The sequence below is a fragment of the Pimephales promelas genome, chromosome 16 (assembly GCF_988280905.1).
Source record: "Pimephales promelas chromosome 16, fPimPro1.hap1.1, whole genome shotgun sequence".
In the NCBI taxonomy this organism is placed as follows: domain Eukaryota; kingdom Metazoa; phylum Chordata; class Actinopteri; order Cypriniformes; family Leuciscidae; genus Pimephales; species Pimephales promelas.
In genome coordinates, this window is record NC_142784.1 from 17,512,221 (window position 1) to 17,532,490 (window position 20,270).

The 20,270-nt window shown below is 38.2% G+C and overlaps 1 protein-coding gene across 1 annotated transcript in view; it reads left to right on the forward strand.

The window, feature by feature from the left end:
* Nucleotides 1-8,572: 8,572 nt before the first annotated feature.
* The window catches only part of c4 (complement component 4), a 72,192-nt gene continuing 60,494 nt past the window's right edge, over nt 8,573-20,270 (forward strand). Inside the window, exons 1-32 of the mRNA XM_039670492.2 lie at nt 8,573-8,747; nt 8,867-9,059; nt 9,155-9,338; nt 10,415-10,485; nt 10,569-10,654; nt 10,855-10,937; nt 11,018-11,105; nt 11,194-11,299; nt 11,537-11,663; nt 11,885-12,000; nt 12,197-12,364; nt 12,544-12,741; nt 12,840-13,034; nt 13,122-13,265; nt 13,385-13,514; nt 13,612-13,686; nt 13,777-13,977; nt 14,546-14,663; nt 14,777-14,847; nt 14,951-15,090; nt 15,249-15,452; nt 15,596-15,647; nt 15,729-15,812; nt 16,006-16,209; nt 16,942-17,017; nt 17,204-17,360; nt 17,444-17,548; nt 17,627-17,795; nt 17,977-18,164; nt 19,456-19,611; nt 19,949-20,008; nt 20,099-20,189. Coding sequence (XP_039526426.2) covers nt 8,686-8,747; nt 8,867-9,059; nt 9,155-9,338; nt 10,415-10,485; nt 10,569-10,654; nt 10,855-10,937; nt 11,018-11,105; nt 11,194-11,299; nt 11,537-11,663; nt 11,885-12,000; nt 12,197-12,364; nt 12,544-12,741; nt 12,840-13,034; nt 13,122-13,265; nt 13,385-13,514; nt 13,612-13,686; nt 13,777-13,977; nt 14,546-14,663; nt 14,777-14,847; nt 14,951-15,090; nt 15,249-15,452; nt 15,596-15,647; nt 15,729-15,812; nt 16,006-16,209; nt 16,942-17,017; nt 17,204-17,360; nt 17,444-17,548; nt 17,627-17,795; nt 17,977-18,164; nt 19,456-19,611; nt 19,949-20,008; nt 20,099-20,189 — 4,102 coding nt within the window. The 5' untranslated portion in view covers nt 8,573-8,685. The remainder of the gene's footprint in view (nt 8,748-8,866; nt 9,060-9,154; nt 9,339-10,414; nt 10,486-10,568; nt 10,655-10,854; nt 10,938-11,017; nt 11,106-11,193; nt 11,300-11,536; nt 11,664-11,884; nt 12,001-12,196; nt 12,365-12,543; nt 12,742-12,839; nt 13,035-13,121; nt 13,266-13,384; nt 13,515-13,611; nt 13,687-13,776; nt 13,978-14,545; nt 14,664-14,776; nt 14,848-14,950; nt 15,091-15,248; nt 15,453-15,595; nt 15,648-15,728; nt 15,813-16,005; nt 16,210-16,941; nt 17,018-17,203; nt 17,361-17,443; nt 17,549-17,626; nt 17,796-17,976; nt 18,165-19,455; nt 19,612-19,948; nt 20,009-20,098; nt 20,190-20,270) is intronic.

Sequence of the window (20,270 nt, forward strand, 5' to 3'; positions counted from 1 at the left end):
GGGGAGGAGCTGCAAACGGAGACGTGAAGTCGGACACTTTCTGGTTACCGTGGTGACCGCTCACGTGGTGTTTGTATCCTCAAAAAGTGGGCGCGTCTTCCGGTTCGAAGTAAACAAAGCGCGACTTGATATACGCACAACCGGCGCTGCGTCATAGAATGTCTCTGAATCATTGTTGCCAACTTAGCGACTTTGTCGCTATATTTAACGAGTAGCCTATTCAGACCCCCCTAGCGACAAATTTTCAAAAAAGCGACTAGCGACAAATCTAGTGACTTTTTCTGGTGTTAGAGACTTTTGGGGACTCTCTGATGTGAAATCACATATCGTTTTTCCTCATCTCAACGAGCAGCGAGTGCTGCCGTGGGTCCCACCCCATCCCAAATCACTCACAGGTGGCCCAGTCCTCGCGCAGCAGCCCCTCCCAGCTGTAGACAGACAGAGCAGGGAGATGTTAGGTGTGTTCGACATCGGCTGCGGCTGGATGCAACCGATCGGCGAGATTAGCCGCGTGCAGGCGGGGAGGAGCTGCAAACGGAGACGTGAAGTCGGACACTTTCTGGTTCCCGTAGTGACCGCTCACGTGGTGTTTGCATGCTTTACAACAGCTTATGTGAAATAAATGCAACATTTGCCAAATAAACAGATATTTCAGACACATTTTCATTCAAAAGGTTACTGCTTCATACAGCATCTGTTTGAACTAGAATAAAGTTCAAAATAAGCCAATTCAATGACGTGGAGTCAACGTTTTTTAATCAGTTTTATTTTCATAATATGATAAGCATGACACAATATAACATTGCGACTACATGAAAAGACTGTTTACTGTTATAAAAAAACTGATTTGTGAGCTTTAGTGGAACTAAATGTATGAGAATAAACACGAAACGCACGTGATCGTTGTCATGCGTTGAATCCGGCGAATCGTGGAACAGCTGTGACATCATCAGAGCTCGTGCAGCCGCTCTTGAGAAGCTGCGCTGGCTGAGTCCTCCGGCTACTCTCGTACCGCTCTCGCGGTACTTTGATGGCATATGTCACAGTCACGTGGAGTCAGCGCTGCGTCAAGTCGGACAAAATTTCTAACCGGCGTGCACTGCTTCAAGTCAGCTACCGATCGGTCTGCGCAGAGCTGCATGAAGTCGAACAAGCCTGTTCTCATCCGCGTACAAACTGCAAAACAATCGTGCAAATGAGTCGCTATTTTTAGCGACTTTTCAGACCCCGACTTTTTGCTTTTCTCCCTTTGCTTTCATTCACTCTACGACGTCTGCCCTGTTTAGTGAATGGCTAAGAGGAGCAGATCATCTGTTGAACGCCACTGACAGAGGTGCATGAGCAGTGTTTTCCCACGGACCTATCGCTTATCTGCTTTCTTTAAATAATAATGTCTTTTATTTAAACAATTTAGTTTCCTTTCTTTTCTTGTGCTTGCTGTATTACTTTTTTTGTCATTCACTATATATCACTCGTTTTGTGTGAATAGGAAAAATATAGGAAATTAGGAAATTAAAAAAATAGGAAATTAGAACAGCTTTATTTTACATTCGTCTATATTATATTATAATACATTAAATACAATAATATGTGAGCAGAGCATTAATTTATAGATAAAACACATTAGGCAAGCGGGACGCAAGTACGGCGCGATGACGTCACAAATATGCTAATTAACGTATGACGTCAGCGACATTTAGCTACTTTTAGGGAAGGCGTTACTTTCATTTGAAAATAGTTGGCAACACTGCTCTGAATAGGTTCACGCCCACTTTTGGGGGAAAACAAACTTGACTCCCCAGACTTCAATACAAAATAACAGCAAAAAACAACGTCCGTACACAGCCGATAGGCATAAATAAATTAAGAAATCACTTATATAAAACATGTCAAGTAATTATGTCCACCCTGCCAGCCATAGAGCGTGAAAGATACATACACAATTTGGCCAATTTAAAAACAGGTCCCTTTATTCTCCCAGCGTCAAATTGGTACCCCACCCAGTGGCCAGAGGTGTCTTACCCGGACATTTATTTGGGTAAGCCCCTGAATGATTTTATTTCGTTTTTTAAAGTAAAAAAAACCTTAATGTAGATATTATGAATTTATAATGATGATGGCAGGTAGCCTGGGCTAGTTGATTACGGGCATAAAAAAATGTATCTTTCATGCTCTATGGCAGGCAGGGTGGACATATAATTGTTTGACATGTTTTATATAAGTGATCTCTTAAGTTATTTACGCCTGTCGGCTGTGTACGGACGTTGGTTTTTGCAGTTATTTTGTATTGAAGTCTATGGGGAGTCTAGTTTGTTTCCCCCAAAAGGGGGCGGGGACAAAATTGTCAGTTAAGTTCCCGGATGTGCCGGTTGTGCGTATGCTTGACACATTCAACAGTTGACAGTCATTATAATTGACAGTTGACAGTACCTTTACCCGCCGCAGTAGTTGGTAGGGAGTATTATATTAACATTATTAATAATCAATAGGGGGAAAGTGGGGTAAGATGAACCAGTGGGTAAGTTGACCCACCCCCTGTTTCTAGGCAAATATAAACATTTAGTGTCACGTGACCATACATTCTGAAGGACTCATCATTTCCATTTTGCTGTGAAGAGGAGAAGCACTTGGGACAAAATGTAAGTTGGGTTTTTTCACAAAAACACTGTTTTGCTTGTTAAAGTTAATTTTCTGCATTGCAGGTATATAACTTACTAGCTGTTGGGCCAAAGCAAACGTATCTAGGTCTAAAGTTATGTATGGTACATGTTGGTGATTTGTCAACATATAAAACCACGTGAATCATTAAGCTAAAGCTTAGCCTGAATTGCTAAGCTAGGCCGTTTTTACCAAAATGGTGACTATGGGGCAAAGTGAGCCAGAAGATGTGGGGTAAATTGAACCAGTGGTTCAACTGTGAGGAGAGTGATGTTCCCATCCCACTTGATGACACTTCTGAGTGTGACAGCTCCCAGGATGAAAGTAGTGAACCAGACATCTCAGATCTGTCAGTTGGTGACTTTATTATCGTGAATTTCATGACCAAATGCAACAGCTATTATATTGGCTTGGTTGAGAGCCTTGAGGGCAATGAAGTTAATGCAAGATTACTCTAGAATCCGAGGGAGTACTGGCAAGACAAAGCCACCTTTGCATTTAAAGAAAATGATGTGGGATCTGTCCCACTGAATGATGTGCTGAAGAAGCTTCCTAAACCTTGAAAGGTTGGAGGAACTGCAAGGAGGGAGCATCAACTCATATTTCCCTGCAACCTTGATGGATGGAACATCCAATAGTCATTTTCACTGTGCTGAGGTCTGGAAGTTCAAACTGTTCTTTTGTTCTCACAAGTTCAATCAACTGTGAAACTGTTCAACACAATTGGAAATTAGAACCAAATACACTGGAGGGATGTTCTTTCTGCCAAACACATTTGTTTGTGTGTGCGTGCGTGCGTGCGTGTGTGTGTGTGCGTGTGTGTGCGTGTGTGTGTGCGTGCGTGCGTGTGTGTGTGCGTGTGTGCGTGCGTGCGTGTGTGTGTGTGTGTGTGTGTGTGTGTGATTGGACATGACTTGATTAACAGCATAAGATTTACAGCATAAGATGTATTTCTGGCTCCTGAAAACTATGCTGGCAGACCTTCACTTAACAGAAATATGTAAAACTATTGTTCACCAATACAAAAAAATAAAACATTAAAGGGGAAATTAAACTTTATTAGTTTATTTTGTGTTGTTTGAAGTAGCTTAAAAAATAACATTGTTTGGAAAGGTAAGTGTATCATTAAATTACGTTTTTGGCATGTTATTATTTTAATACTTGCATTAAAAGGTGTAAAATAGTATGGTCAATTTACCCCCAGATGGTGCAATTTACCCACTGACTGGGATCAACTTACCCTTAGCCTGGGGTTAGCTGAGTCACATGAACACTTTTTTTTCTGACGTCATATTTTCAAGGCTCTTTGTAATAGGTGCATTCTTATATTTTCAGTTGATAGGCAACATCCCAAATTAACAGTAGATGTCTTCATTGTACCTTTGTCTCAATTTCCCTTACATGGAGACCCATATAAGTAAAAACTGGCTCATCTTACCCCACCCTCCCTACTCATCAAGGCATGGTGACAGACAGTTTTGTGTGAGCTGACAAACAATTAAAATAAAAAATACACACTTAGTCATTGTGCTTTGGAGTTTATTCAAAATTATAAATGAACGTGCTACTTGAATACATTAACTGGCACATTTGGTATTCTGTCAACTCAGGCTTTGATCCTGAGTTATCAGTAGCGAACAGCCAATCACATGCTGAGAGAGTTTATAGAATATTAAGAATTTAAACGTAGACAGGAAGATCCGTCGTCTTTTGGGAGGTGATGGAAACTACAGTCGTTGGCAGGATCACTCTGATTTCGTTTTCAGCTTTTGTTCCAAACAATCACGTTTCAGCCACTGAATTAGTTTAGTCCGGTTATACGTACAACCACGAACAGCACATGTTGTCCCTGAGCTCCGTAACGACATCTCTCATAAAGATTTGTGTCTTTAAATGGTAAAATAATTCTCCGAAAAACAGCTAGCCTCTTCGCTAACTAACACACAAAATACCATTGGAATGCTACTTCCGCCACCTTACCGGAAGTTTCACCCACTTTATTTTTTACAGGAGCGCCCCTCGGAAACTTGTGGATACTTTACCACAGCTGAAGTGAAATGCAATATTTGCCAAATACACAGACATTTCAGACACATTTTCATTCAATACTTTACTGCTTCATACAGCATCTGTTTGAACTAGAATAAAGTTCAAAATAAGCATATCAACGAAGCGCAGTCAACGTTTTTTAATCAGTTTTATTTTGATAAGCATGACATATTGTCAATATAACATCACGACTACATGAAAAGACTGTTTACTGTTATAAAAAACTGATTTGTGCGCTTTAGTGGAACTAAAGGTGTGAGAATAAACCAAGCGGCAACATTCTAATCTGAAACATGAAGCCTACCCCGAAGTGTGATAAACTGCAATACATCTAAAATCCACTAGAGGCCGGTCCCAAAAGGGAGCAAATATCCATAGACGTCATTTTAAAATATCTGTTTTCACAGCATAAATTCATACGTTTACAGTTTGGTCCCATGGACTTTATTGTAATCTTCAATATGTTCTGCGTGCCTGACAACTGTGAGGGGGGTGAATTTTTTTCTAACTCGTTAGTTTAGATCATATATTTAGATATAGGCCTAAAATGTATGACAAATAAGGGCGGTTAACTTTGATTGACAGCTGATAACGGGCTGCGCCGAGTGAATTTGACGTCTCGGCCATGATCTGACACAACACATCATACCAACTCTGTATCCTTTCTGAAACTTTTGTATTTTGTATTTTCCAAGATTTTCCAGTATGGCGCCGCCCATACCCCCCATAAACAGCCTCATACCTGTTCTTCAGAGAGTCTATGGGTGACGCCACAGACGCTTTGTCCATATTTTTTACAGTCTATGGAATAAACACGAAACGCACGTGATCGTTGTCATGCAGTGAATCCGGCGAATCGTTGAACAGCTGTGACGTCATCAGCGCTCGTACTGCCGCTCTTGAGAAACTGCGCTGGCTGAGTCCTCCGGCTACTCTCGAATCGATCTCGTGGTACTTTGATGGCATACGTCACAGTCACGTGGAGTCAGCGCTGCATCAATTCGGACAAAATTTCTAACCGGCGTGCACTGCTTCAAGTCAGCCACCGATCGGTCTGCACAGAGCTGCATGAAGTCGAACAAGCCTATAGACAGGTATTAGTGGGTTGTACTACCTCTCACACCCTGCGTCCAAATTCGGCTGCGTCCGAAACCGCATACTTAATGAGTAGGGGGTAGACTGGGCACAGTTGAGACATAAGCTGTGTCCCAATGTGAAGGCTGCATCCTCCGAAGGCCGTATTTGAAGGACGCTTGGCCGTATTTGAAGGCCGATTGCGTCACAGCGGAACGACGAAGGACGTCCCAATTGAAAGGCTGCATCCTCCGAAGGTCGCATTTGAAGGCTGATTGCGTCATCATGGTGGGATGAAGGCTGTCCCAATTCAGTTATGCATTCTCCGAAGGCTGTATTCGAAGGCCGGTTGCGTCATTGCAGCGCGACGAAGGCTTCCCTGATTCAAAAGTGACGCCAAATGCACCCTTCATTTCCCCATGAAAGGAAGGATACATAAATGGACACTTCGCGGCTTATCCTACCCAAGCCTACCCCATAAATCATTTTGCGGGTGACGACAGCATTTTTATTTTAAAAAAAGGGCAGCCGAGAGTTTAGTGGTGGACGGCAAATTCACATTTAAATTTAAAAGTATTATGTTTTCATTGACTCAAATAGCCAGAGAAACCAGTGTTAACAGGCAAAAGTTTTGTTTGTTTTTTTTTCACACACGTTTCACACACGTTTGTGTGTGTGTGTGTTAGTCTGGCCTGTCATTGGGGAAAAACAATCTGGTCATCCGTTTTCTAAAAGGAGCTTAGAGGTTAAGGGGCTATCCCCATGTGGGACCTTTCCACTGTTCTAGAAGCCATGAAAGGTGCCACATTCGAGCCAGTCCAGATGTTGGACATGAAACACTTGTCTTTCAAAACAGTGTTTCTCATGGCTCTTGCGTCAGTAAAGCACATATCTACAAGCACTCTCAGTAAGTGCGACGTGTCTGGAATTTGGGCCTAATGACTCGAAAATTATGCTCAAACCAAGACACGTATACGTGCCTAAATCCCTCAACACACCGTTCAGGGCCCAGGTCATTTCCCTGTCTGCCCTATCGGTTCATAATGAGGAAGAAAACATAGGGCTCCTTTGCCCAGACAGGGCGTTAAGGGCCTATCTGTTCATGTATTTCCGTTCATCTGTTTTTCAGACAGACTGAGCAGCTCTTTGTTTCATTCAGCAGTCGCGCTAAGGGCCTATCCGCATTGAAACAGACCCTATCCAGATGGATATTTGATGCCATAGCCCTGCCATACACTGCAAAGGGACTAAAGTGCCCTTTAGGTGTTAGAGCGTACTCCACCAGAGGCATGGCCTCATCCTGGGCGAGTGGGCGTGACCTAGCGGGATTACTTTACAAGACATCTGAATGGCGGCAGGCTGGGCCTCCCCGTCTACATTCATAAGGTTTTATGACCTAGAAGTTCCCGCTTTACAGGCTAAACTGCTGTCGGTTTAAAGTCAAGTTCTGCTATGTTCCTTCAGCACAGAGTACTACACTCAATTGAGCACCGCTCGATGGCCAATAAGTTTTTTCCTAAGGGAAATAATGCCATGCTGTTACTCAGTGTAGGCCAAAGTTTTTCTCTTCACCCTGACTGTGTGTGACACGTTATAATGATTAGCCCCTTTGGTTGCTAAATTATCGAGAATGACACTGCTAGCCTCTCTTCTCAGACTCTGTGAGTTTTAAACGTGTTTGTGAAAAGTACCTCTTCGAATGTGAAAAGAAGAAATTTTCTCTTTTAATAAAGGAACGCTGATCTTATCTCTGACTCTGTCGTGTATTGACTGTTTTTTCCACCATTTTAAAACATTTTTGAAACCACAAATAATACATCTCTACTATATTTAGACCACCTGCTAGTGGGGACTCTCGATATAGGTGTTCAAACCATAAGGGGTAAGAAGAAGAGAGGCTAGCATGGCTGAATATCCCATATGGGAAGGGGATGGGGCATCCCATAGCCGTTCACACCCAAAATACTTGAGAGTGCTGATTGAGTCATCTCACGTGGTCTCTATTAGCACGACTCTTCTTATCATGTGCCTTATCTGTTCTGTGTTGTCAGAAGTGTGTTGTTTACTGTGCGGTTGTTCTCCAGCTCGCAGTTGTGCCTCAATCCTGTTCCAGTCTGGGTGGTTGCTACACTGACGAATTCAGATCTTGTTTATAGGCTGTCTGTTTGTGACTCTGGGAAAATCTCTGGAACCAGCAGTGAATTAGTTTTCATACCTTTGCCACTCTATTACGAGTTATAATGTCGGAATCGTTTTACCCCCCTCAGAATTGGACTTTATAAATTCCAATTTTGAGTTTATATCTCATTTCTGAGAAAAGTCAGAATTGCGAGATAGAAACTATAAAAAATGTATTCTACTTTATTCCTTGCAATTGCAAGTTTATACAGTATCTTGCAATTCTGACTTTATTTCTTGCAATTGCAAACTTTTTTCACAATTTTGACATTACTCACAAGGGCGAGTTAATATCTTTCAATATGAGAAAAAAGTCAGAATTGTGAGATATAAATTTGCAATTATCTTTTAATTATCTATTAAGCTTCCATACCCAACCCTATCATATTGGTGGAATATCTAAGGGATACAAACCAATCACATTACTAAAATGAATACAAAGACATGGTAACCTTTCGAATGTAGGCTGTATTGATGAGACTGGTGTTTTCTTTTCTCATTGCCTTTGCTCCAAACAGCTGCTGTTCCTGCTGTGTTCTGGTATAAACAAGAGTTCTTGTAAATCACATGACCATGTTTTTTTTGCCAAGATTTGTCCTTTTTTTCAGTCTTCAGTCAAGTCCTATTTGACGGAGGTCCCTCGTAGTCTTTTCTCAGTTAGTTGGTAGATGATGTTAGTTGCTTTCCTAATGGAATAATCACATATGAGAAAGGTAAAACAGCAAGATGATCTGCCCTCTGTTTTTTGCATTTTTGGTTTTTCTTGCAGTGGATGCACAGAGACCCACGTGAGTACTAAAATTATTGACTAATTTTAGGATTTTAGTTTTCTCATATTTACCCACTTCTTGCATTTTGTACTACCCTGTCAGTGCGGATGTACATTTGTATGCATTTTTTACCGCAGATGCCTAATTGTTGCTCCAAATAAAATTCACCTGGGAGTGGAAGAGACTGTGAGTGTGCAACTTCATGGAGCAACTAAAGAAACCAGTATGCAGCTTAACTTTGAAAAACAGATTTCTTCAGAACATCTGTCAGAAACAAAATCTATAACCCTTAACAAGGACAATAACTACCAAGCTGTGGTCAAACTTAAGGTACTCTAAGTCTGTACAATTAAGATTTTTAAAAGTGTTAAAATCAATGTCTCCACAGCAAACAGCCAATGTCTTTTCAAACCAATGTGCTGTAGGTCGATCCCAGGATGTATGGAAGTATTTTTGAAAGTAAGAAAATGGATCCCTATGTTCAGCTTGCAGCTAAAAGCAATGATGTCTTTGGAGACAAAGTCAAAAAAGCCAACATCTTTTTGTCAACTAAAAGGGGGTACATTTTTATCCAAACAGACAAGCCCATTTATAATCCAGGGGAAAAAGGTACTGTATGACTATCCACTTTCTTCTTTTTTCCTATTCTTAACTTATTTACTTATATATCAATGCATAATTAAAATGAAAAGAGTATAAAAATGGAGTGACTCTAGACCATTTAATCTGCACTAAACACAACTCATTGTTTCCAACCGGGACGAAACAAAGGATTGGCTTAGGCGACTGTCACTCTCTCGCAACCATGGCAACCACCCTTTTGCCACACAGGACACATGCCCTTGTTTGAGCTTGAAGATTCAAAACTCGACGCAGGTTCTCTTGTCCAAGAAGTGCTCCTCGCCCTGCACTTCGACCACCCGTCCTCGGCCTCTACCTCCTCGGACCCTTTTTGTACGACCTCCTCTGCTTTGCCCTCAACTCCGGATCTGTCCTCCAGCTGATGATGCGGTAACATGACATCACAAACATTCACACCACTTTCAAGTCAAGTATAATACGCATTTTGAGCTATCCGCGTGTATGTCTACGCCGTTAAATGTCCGAGTGATTCCGCGTGCATGTACACGCCGTTAAATGTCAGAGCGAAATGAAGCAAAATGTAGATCTATATCTGGGGAGCGATATTTTTTTTTCCTAGGATGGTAGGGGAAGACTCATAAATGCTATTAACCCCACTGTCCTCATCAGAGTCAACAATGCTTTCATCATGGAAACTCTACATGCCGAATACCATATATGTTATGAATCTTACACGAAATTCATCTTCATCACAGTGTAAATGATGGCAATGAAAAAACGTGTAGCCTATCATGCAACCTGTCTCAGGTAAATAATGCATCTTCAGCTCAGCTGTCGGAGTCACACGTTCATGTGTTTTGGGGGCGTGGCTTTGGAAGGAGCGCAGAAGGGAGGGGGTGAAGTGAATGGAAATAATGAGCTGTCTTTAACAGTCGTGAGAGGTCTACAGACACTCGATTTTATACTTTCTTTTTCAGAGTACTTACATTTTAATTATGCATTGACATATACAGAAAGTTTAAACAAATTTGGAAAAAAGTTTTTTTTTTAATAAAATTTCTACCTACAATATCTTTAATTTCTCTTTATTGCATGTTTTTCAGCAAAATACAGAATCTTCACCCTTGACAACTACATGCTCCCCATAAAGGATGAAATTCACGTTCAAATAGTTGTAAGTTGTTATTATCCATGATGAAATGCAAATAATATGCACAAATACCTGTAATGAGTAGGTGAAAAACTTTCTTTTTACAGAATTGCAAAGGCTTGATTGTTTACAATCATATTTTGATTTCTGACCAAATCTTGGAAAAAACTATCACTATACCGGAAGTGGAGCAGTAAGTTAACTATGAACTCTACATGAACACTAAACAACACTTACACTAAATTAAGTGTGTATATAGTGAATGTTAGATTGCAAAAATCACATTTGCACACAGTGTTCTTATGCAATGGGCAACATTTTGTTATAGGGGGCAGCTATGGACTTGTAATAAACCTCTCTGATATATTGTGCGTAATTTTATTCATCCTTCAGGGCTGGCAAATGGAAAATCATTGCATCATTCCATAAGTACCCCGAATCTGTCTCAGAAGTGGAGTTTGAGGTCAAGGAATACGGTAGGTATTTCAAAATTGCAGGTGCATCTATTTTAAGAATTCTCGTTTAATCGGTCACTTTAACCTTTCATTTATCACAGTTTTGCCCACATTTGAGGTTAAAATTGAGTCTACACAGCCTTACCATATTTTGACGAGCAAGTCCTTTCCATTCAACATCTCTGCCAGGTATGTACACTACTCCATCACATGCTGATGGGGTTTGTTGTTGACTTCAGATTTTGCATTCAACTCATCAGTTTTTCGGTGTTTTCAGATACACTTATGGAAAGGGGGTCAATGGGATAGCATATGTTCGGTTTGGACTAATTGATGGAATGGGGAATAAGACATATCTTCCAGGGACTGAACAGCAGATAGCAGTAAGTAAATAATTTTGCATTAGAAAAACAGCTAAAAATGTCTTTCAGATAATAAAATGAAATGTATATATGTACACAGTATATATATATATACAGTGTATATATATATATATATATATATATATATATATACTGTATATACTGTATATGTATGTGTGTGTGTGTGTGTGTGTGTGTTTGTAAAATGTACTTATCAGTCTGATTTGGTTTATTTGTTTTTATTCTTCTGTTATGTAGGTAGAGGATGGCACTGCAAATACAGAAGTACACACCGAGGTCTTAAAGAAAGCATCGGAAAATGACGCTCAAGGCCATATAGAGGGATATTATCTTTATATTGCAGTCTCGGTTTTGGAAAAAGCAAGTGAGTAATAAATGGAAAGTATATAGCTTAAAGATTAGATTAGGAAATCTATGCAATATAATGAATTCTAGTAAGTATATTGATGAAATAATTAGTGTTTCTTTGTCTTATTATTAGTGTCATCTTATTCACTTATTTACTATTTATCCTCAGATGGGTATTAAAATATTTTTAATGACTGAAAATTATATCACAATGAATATTGCATTTATTTTATGCAGGTGGCAATCTAGAGGAAGCAGAAAGTTCTTCTGTGAAGATTGTGACATCACCATATGTTATTGATCTGTCAAAAACCAAGACATATTTCACCCCGGGTGGCCTGTTTTCCATTTTGGTGTGTGGCCTAAATATATGTATATATATATATATATATATATATATATATATATATATATATATATATATTCAGTTTAAATGTTATTTTTATGACTCTCTGGCTTTAAAATATATGTTATCACACCTGCATACACAAATAAATTAAAACATATTTTGGATTAATGCTTTTTTAAATTAATTTATTTATTTTGCAGGCCACTGCAACATATCCAGATGGCCAAAGAGTCCCAAACTTGAAATTTACAGCCACTGTTAGAATAAAAGGATCACCAGATCAGAGCAAAGTGGGCTGGGGAAATGAAATGGGAGATGTAGCCATGTCCTTTCAAATACCACCACAGACTAAGAATTTAGCTATAACGGTGAGATTTCACATGATAATTGACATATCTTTATTACCATTCCAAAGTGGCGCAATATGCAGTTACCTTCTTTTAAATCTGCTGTCAACAACAGTATTAACCTTTCGTGTATCCTTGTGGCTTTGTTATTGACCGATCAGGACTGGGACTGTTAATTTTATATGGTCCTTATTTTGCAGGTTTTTGCCGAGGGGAGAAACCAGGAGGTAATTCGTAGTGATAAAAAGATGACTGCCAGTGCAATAAAAGCTGAAGAACAAAGCTATCTTAGTTTGGAAGTGGAACAACATTTCCTACAGCCTGGTGAAGACTTGAAAGCCAAATTGCGGGAAATTACACCTCAGGGTTCAGGAAAACCAACTTTCTTTTATTTTATGGTAAGACTAAGAACAATCAGCTTGGATGTCATTTTTTTGAATTGGTCAATTTAATGTCTTCCAATAAAAAAAAAAAAAAAAAAAAAATCCCCAAACAGGTTTGGAGTAAAGGACAAATTGTGCAGTTGGGGAGGGTGCCAAGAACTGAAAACACAACAATCAATGTGAACTTTAAAGTGGATATGGTGCCTTCTTTTCGCCTGGTCGCCTACTATTTTACAGGCCTTCCACCACAAGAAAAAATAGTGGCTGATTCCGTGTGGGTCGACGTGAAAGATGTCTGCAAAGGCAAGGTAGGGCCTACAGCAAAGACAACTTCATTCAGAATCGAAATATTGTTTTAGAAGCGAGTGTTTCCACATACCATTTTGTTTGGATAGATGGAAATTGATCCAATGGCTGAGATAAAACCTGCAACTGAGTTTAAGATTACGGTCAGAACAGATCCAAAAGCCAAGGTGGCTCTTGCCGCAGTGGACTCAGCTGTTTACATTCTGAACAAAAACAAACTAAGCCTTCAAAAGGTAATGCATTTGGGGTTATGTACTGTACATTATATAGCCTACACAAGTTTTTGGGATATCTAGCATACATGCTATACTAGTGTAGTCCTAAAAAGTACTGCATGTACCTTTTCCCACAGATGTTTGAATATATGAACTCATATGACTTGGCCTGCTCTGTCGGAGGAGGAGAGGACTCCAGTGCTGTTCTGCAGAGAGCTGGGCTAACTTATATGTGTAACTGTGATCTGGAAACCCCTATACCCAAAAGTAAAATACCTGCTGACAATCTATTTTGTGAATTATTACTCAATAACCATAATAGCATGAAAGTGTGATCAACACATTTCTTTTAACTTCTTCTCAGACCATAAGTGTAACTTTAAACCTGAACCTCGTATCAGGAGAGCAGAGGACTATGTTGCAAAATACAATAAAGTCGGTAAGATGCAAAACAACAGTTTGACAACCCTTGATCATTCCTCACCCCATGATTTGTCTTTTAATCATATGTCAATTCAATCATCAACAGTCAACAGCTATAAGAACAAAGACAGGAAATGCTGTATTGATGGTGTAAGGCCAAGCAAACTGCATACATCTTGTGATGAGCGTCTGAAAAGAGTACAAGAATCGGACAGCTGTCGTAAGGCTTTTAAACAATGCTGCGAAGCTGCAAATGAGAGGAGGAAGAGGGAGAAATTTGAGAGGAGAAAAACCAGCCTTGGAAGAGGTACAATTGGTCTTGCATAACTTCTTGGAAGTATTTTTTTTTTCTTTTTTTTTTTTTGATGGGGGATTAAAACCACATTTATTACACAATTCTACAATGATTTGTCTTTCTAAATAAAACCAAACAAAGAAATGAGTGAGCACTGAGCAGTGAAGCCAGTTTAGTTTATTTTTTTATATATAAAAATAGTAATTCTTCTTCTTATTATTAGTGTTAAAATCTTGAATAATAATAATAATAATGTTAAAATAGTGTCTTTATCAATGATTGGCTTCATTGCCACTATAGTTTAAATTATAAAATGCAAATATATAAAAAAAAATACTGAGCAGTGAAGCTGCTGATTTATGATTTATCATTAAGTGAATTTATCACTTTATGATAAATATAATAATTATGATTTTATACTATTACAATATTGACAATAATAATACTAAATTGGCTGCTTACACTTGTATACAATATACACGATTAGATATAAAATGTATTATTATTATTATTATTATTATATTACCACTGCTACTTTTAAAAACTGAAATCTATTCTTTTTCTCTGTCTCTCACTGTAGTCATTGATGACACACTGGACGAAATTGTTATTAACGAGGATGTAATCTACCTCCGTAAATATTTCCCACAGTCATGGATGTGGAGAGTCATTGAATCAGATAGCACTGGCATTATCAGGTCACCAATCAATTAAACATTGTAATGAGTTTGACTATACTGACGAATAGAATAAATTACCTCTAACATAATTTTTATATGTAAATCCTTTTTTGTCTTTTGTAAACTTTCAGGCATGATGCAGTTGCTCCTGATTCTATAACCACTTGGGAAATACAGGCTGTGGGCATTTCTTCCACAAAAGGTTGCTATTTGCTTAAAACCTTTGGTGTGCTATTTAAATGTTGATCATTTTTCAAAAGGTACTTATTATTATTATTATTATTATTATTATTATTATTATTTAGGATTCTGCATTGCTGAGCCAAAGCCCCTGAAGGTCTTCCAAGATTTCTTTTTGTCCGTTAACCTCCCTTACTCTGTGAAAAGAAATGAGCAGCTTCAGGTTAAAGCTGTTGTGTACAATTACAAGCAAGAGAGTTTACAGGTAAATTGAATTCATCTTTATTTCAGGTGCTATTCTTTTTAACTAGCAACAAGGGCATGCTCCTGAAAAAAATTATTAGTGTGACGAACAGGATTAAAAAGCTTTGTAGAAACTCATTCGTGTTTAAGGGCTGAGAAAGCCATATCATGTCTCTATAGGTAATCGTGAAGATGAACGAGAAGGAAGGTTTGTGCACTGCTGGCGGCAGTGAGGTGAGGGAGGAGGTCACGGTTCCTGGTAACTCTGCAGTGGCCGTGTATTTCACCGTGGTCCCCCTTGTAATCGGAAATATCCCCATCACCGTGCTGGCTTACGCCTCAGACACTGTCCACGATCAAGTAGAAAAGGAGCTCCGTGTGGAGGTAAAGTGTGGCGTAACATGATTTTACTGCGCTTCAATGCCACATACCTGAGAAATTAAAGGTGTTTCTCAAGGGAATGCGCTTGTTTCCTACAAGTTATTCAGTATTCACCCGACAACTCTCTTGGTAATCTTGGTCTTTAGGGAGAAGGGGAACTCACCTCTATTGACAGGGAGTTCAACATTGATCCAAAGTGTAAGAATCCAGTATATAAATAGTACATTTATTCTTAGGCTTTCTATCATTGCAGTAAGCCTTTTTTGTCTTTATATGCAGTGAGGAAATTAGAGATTGATATACCAGTCCCTGATGATGAGATCCCTGGTGGGACAAACTCGGAGATCTTATTGAGTTTAAAAGGTGAGGTGGTATATATATATATATATATATATATATAAAGTTTTAAGCCGCTAAACTCCAGGAAAGTTTTTAGTCCAATGATCGAGTGAATTCCTATTCTATGAGCGTGAGCCTGTGTGTATGTGGATGGATGGATGCATGGTTGGATGGATGGAGTTGAGGTACACTAGATAATGACCTTGTTATTTTCCAGGTGGTGTGATGGGCGAGTCGGTAAATAACTGTCTAAATCTGGAGGGTGTTGATAAACTCATTAAGCTGCCCACTGGCTGTGCAGAGCAGGTTATGGTAAAGATGTCTCCTGCTATTCATGCCATGAGGTACCTAGATGCCACCAACCAATGGATATCACTGAAAGCTGAACGAAGAGATGAGGCCCAATCAATGATCCAAACTGGTGCGTATCCATTTAGATGATACGAAATCAAGTAAATATTCGAAGAGGTTATAAGCTATGAGCAGGGCCGTAACTAGGGTATCCAGGTTGTTGCTGTGGGCTCTCCTTGGTGGAAAATGCTTCTCCCACAAATTTATTTCGTATTCTTCCTCCTCGATTGAAATCCCACTCCTTTTTTTTTTGATAAAAGTCTCTTATGCACACCAAGGCTGCATTTATTTGATAAAAATATTGTTTTGAATTTGAATATGTTATTAAATATAAATTATAAATGTGATGGCAAAGCTGAATTTTCACCATCATTACTCTAGTCTTACGTGTCACTTGATCCTTTGGAAATCATTCAGATATGCTGATTTGATTTATTATAATTATCACCTTAATATTTTTGTTAAAACGTTGATACATTTTTCTTTAGGATTATTTGATGAATAGAAAGTTTGATAAACAGCGTTTAGTTGAATTCTTTTGTAACATTAAAAATGCATTTACTGTAACTTTTCTTAAACGTAATGGATACTTCTGGAATGCAATTCTTCATTTCTTTTAAAAACTCTTACTGACCCTAAACTTTTGAACAGTATTGTATATATCATGTATTTGCAAATGCGAGACAAGAGTTTTGTTGGGCCCACCATATTCAAAAGTAAAATACCTGACAAATGTTAGGATGTTGAAACATCATATATACTTAAACCACATACATCTTTGTTTCAACTTCTTATGTACCAGGTTACAGCACAGTCCTCACACACAAGAAAACTGATGGCTCTTACGGAGCCTTTCTGCGGACTCCTAGCAGTATTTGGTGCGTTTTTGGTTCCTCTTGCCTAGCACAACTGGTATGGCATCAGCATGACACTAGCGATGCCAAGAATGCTTCATTTATTTTTTTATATTAACTACAAGAAATCCACACATAATGTAAGATTTTGTTTTTGATATATATATATATATATTAGTACAAAGGTGTTTTCTTTTTTTTTACCTGTAGGCTTACTGCATATATTGCCAAGGAGCTGACGGAGGCCCGGGACATTATCAATGTGAATGACGCATACATTCAGGATGCCATGTCTTATCTTATTTCCAAACAGAAGAGCAATGGTGCGTGGGATGATCCCAGTCGCCTATATGACAGAGGAATGCAGGTACAGCTAAAAGGGTATATTCCTTTTATTTATCAATATTGATTGCTAACATTGACTGAAAATATACAAATATGTGTCCTCAGGGAGGAGTTGGAAAGGCGAATGATGATGTTCCCCTAACTGCATTTCTCCTTATATCAATGAACCATGCTTTGAAAGTCTACGAGCTGGGAAGTGATACAGAACTGGTAACATATTAACTCTAGTGACATCAATTCAGTTCATTAACTACTGAATAAACAATACAAAACTCTGTTTATTTCCAGAGATTAGCTATTGATAAAGCAAAGTCTTATCTAGATGGGCAGTTGGATGCATTGGAGAGTCCCTATTCGCTTGCCATCACAGCTTATGCCTTCACCTTGCATGACCATCAAAGTGCAGAAGCCCGGCGAGTGCAGCAGAAGCTAAAAGACATTGCTAATTGTGACAGCAGTCAGTAATTCAATTATTACCAGCAATTTTACATCTTGATTTCTTTCTCTTAGAACACAATCCACCTAACAAAGATATTCTCAAATCTGCATGTCATAAAGAATCACAAATATGGTCACAATTCTTTAGCTTAGTTATCATATCCAATCCATGCATCAATTTTTCTCTCCTTTCTGCACAGAAAAGTGTTTTTGGGATGCCAAAGGTGGCAGAGGCGAATTAGTGGGTAAAGCTGAGGCTGAATCTGTGGAGACCACAGCATATGCTCTACTCAGTATGCTGTCAGTGCCTGACATGAAGACTGCTAAACTCGCTGCAAACTGGCTGACAGAGCAGCGCAAATATGGTGGTGGATTTCAGTCCACACAGGTAGGTTGCAGGATTATTTTAACTCTTTCCCCACCAGCGCCACCTATAGCTCGTCCTGGGTCGACATTTCATTCAGTAACATTAGGCAGTTTTGATTTATATGCTGTTTAATGTTCACACTATTTTACATATGAATATGATTCCATATGACAACGCATGTTTCTGCATCTACTTTGCATGTGTTTTAATCAGGAGATCAGTACTCAGACATGACTGTTTCAGTTTCAGAATATGCCTAATAGCACCCCCTACCATAGGCCTATAGCAGCGAAAAGCCGGGAAACTATGTTGCTGAAGCATTTTCTGACATATAATTGAAATGTCCATCAATTTAGGGAAAGAGTTAACTATTAAATATTGAAATGTGACTTTACTCCCAATTCTTAATAATTCCTAAAACAGTAACAAGAAAGTGTTGTAATGCTATATTTAGAATTTTGTTTTTCTAAACAGTTTAATGGCATATATTCTACCATTTATATTAATATATCTACCATTAATATTAATCAGTGACAATAAATACATTATAATGTTACAAAAGATTTCTGTCAAATAAATGCTGTTCTTTTGAACTTTTCAAAAAAATTTAATAATAAAAAAATGTTTCTTAAAGGGTTACAGTAGTTCACCCAAAAATGAAAATTCTGTCAGTAATTACTCACCCTCATGTAGTTCCAAAAATGCAAGACTTTTGTTCATCTTCAGAAAACAAATTAAGATATTTTTGATGAAATGAGAGCTGGGTCAATCCTTCATAGGGTGGTAATTGCATCTGCCAGCCCAGAAAAGTTGGACACTACTGATTTACACTACTGTAAATTACAATCTTAAAGCTGCAGTCCGTAGCTTTTTTTGGGGGGGGTTAAGAATGATCCAAAATAGTGTTATCATACTTTTATTACAATGCAATTATACATTTATTACAGTTATATATTTTTTTACAATGTAATTATACATTTGTTACAATGTACTTATATATTTATTACAGTGTTATTATATATTTGTTACATTATTATTATTATTATTATACATTTATTACATGACTATTTTGTTACATTATTCTTTTTGAAAAAAGTATCGATTCTTTTCTGAAAAATCTATTAATTTTTGAAAAAGTAGTGATTCATTTTTGAAAAGGTAGCGATTTAACAGAATCAATTTAAGTCAGCTACACTGTTTAATTCTGAATATTATAATTTATTCCTGTGCGCTTAACGCTATATATATATATATATATATATATATATATATATATATATATATATATATATATATATGTGTGTATATCTAGGATACAGTCGTGGCCCTTGAGGCTTTGACGAAATACAGCATACAGAACAACGATATAGGAGACCTGGATCTGAGGGTGGAAATGTGCCTTGAAAATGGCAAAAAGCAAGATTTTCAATTGACCAAATATAATGCGCTCACCACAGAAGCTGTCAAGGTAAGAAAGAATACTTTCTATAGAATACTATCTTTAGTAGATAAATGCATACTTTACTAGTGATGACTCATCCAGATTTTCTTTTCTTTCTTAAACGAGTGAACCCATGTTCCATATTTTATATTCCATATTCAAGCGTTTTGAAACTAGGTTCATGGCTTTAGTCCAACCAATATTAAAAAGGAACAAACGTTTTGATATGTTGAAACATCCAATTGCAATGGGGAATATCATCAGGCTGCAGAAAACGCATCAAGTGATTTTATTTCTCTTTAAAAATGTGATAAAGTATGCCATAAGTATAAAACCCATACTATATGTGCACTTGTTTACACAGATCAGAAATGCTGGTAAAGTTACCCTAAATGTTCAGGGAACAGGACATGGAACATTAGCAGTAAGATTTTTTTTTTTCTCCAAATTTAAAAATTATTGATGATCTATGATGTTTCAGTTTTTATTTTAAATGGCTTTTTGCTCATTACAGGTTGTGCAGACATACAGAACTATGAAAAAGGATGAATCATACTGTGATCTTTTTCACCTTAGTGTTACGGTGGAAGGAGAGCTGGGATACAGTACGTAACATGTAATGTGACAGCTGCGGTTGTTGTACGTCATTCTGAATAAGAAGTTAAATTAGCATTTTTTTTAAGTTT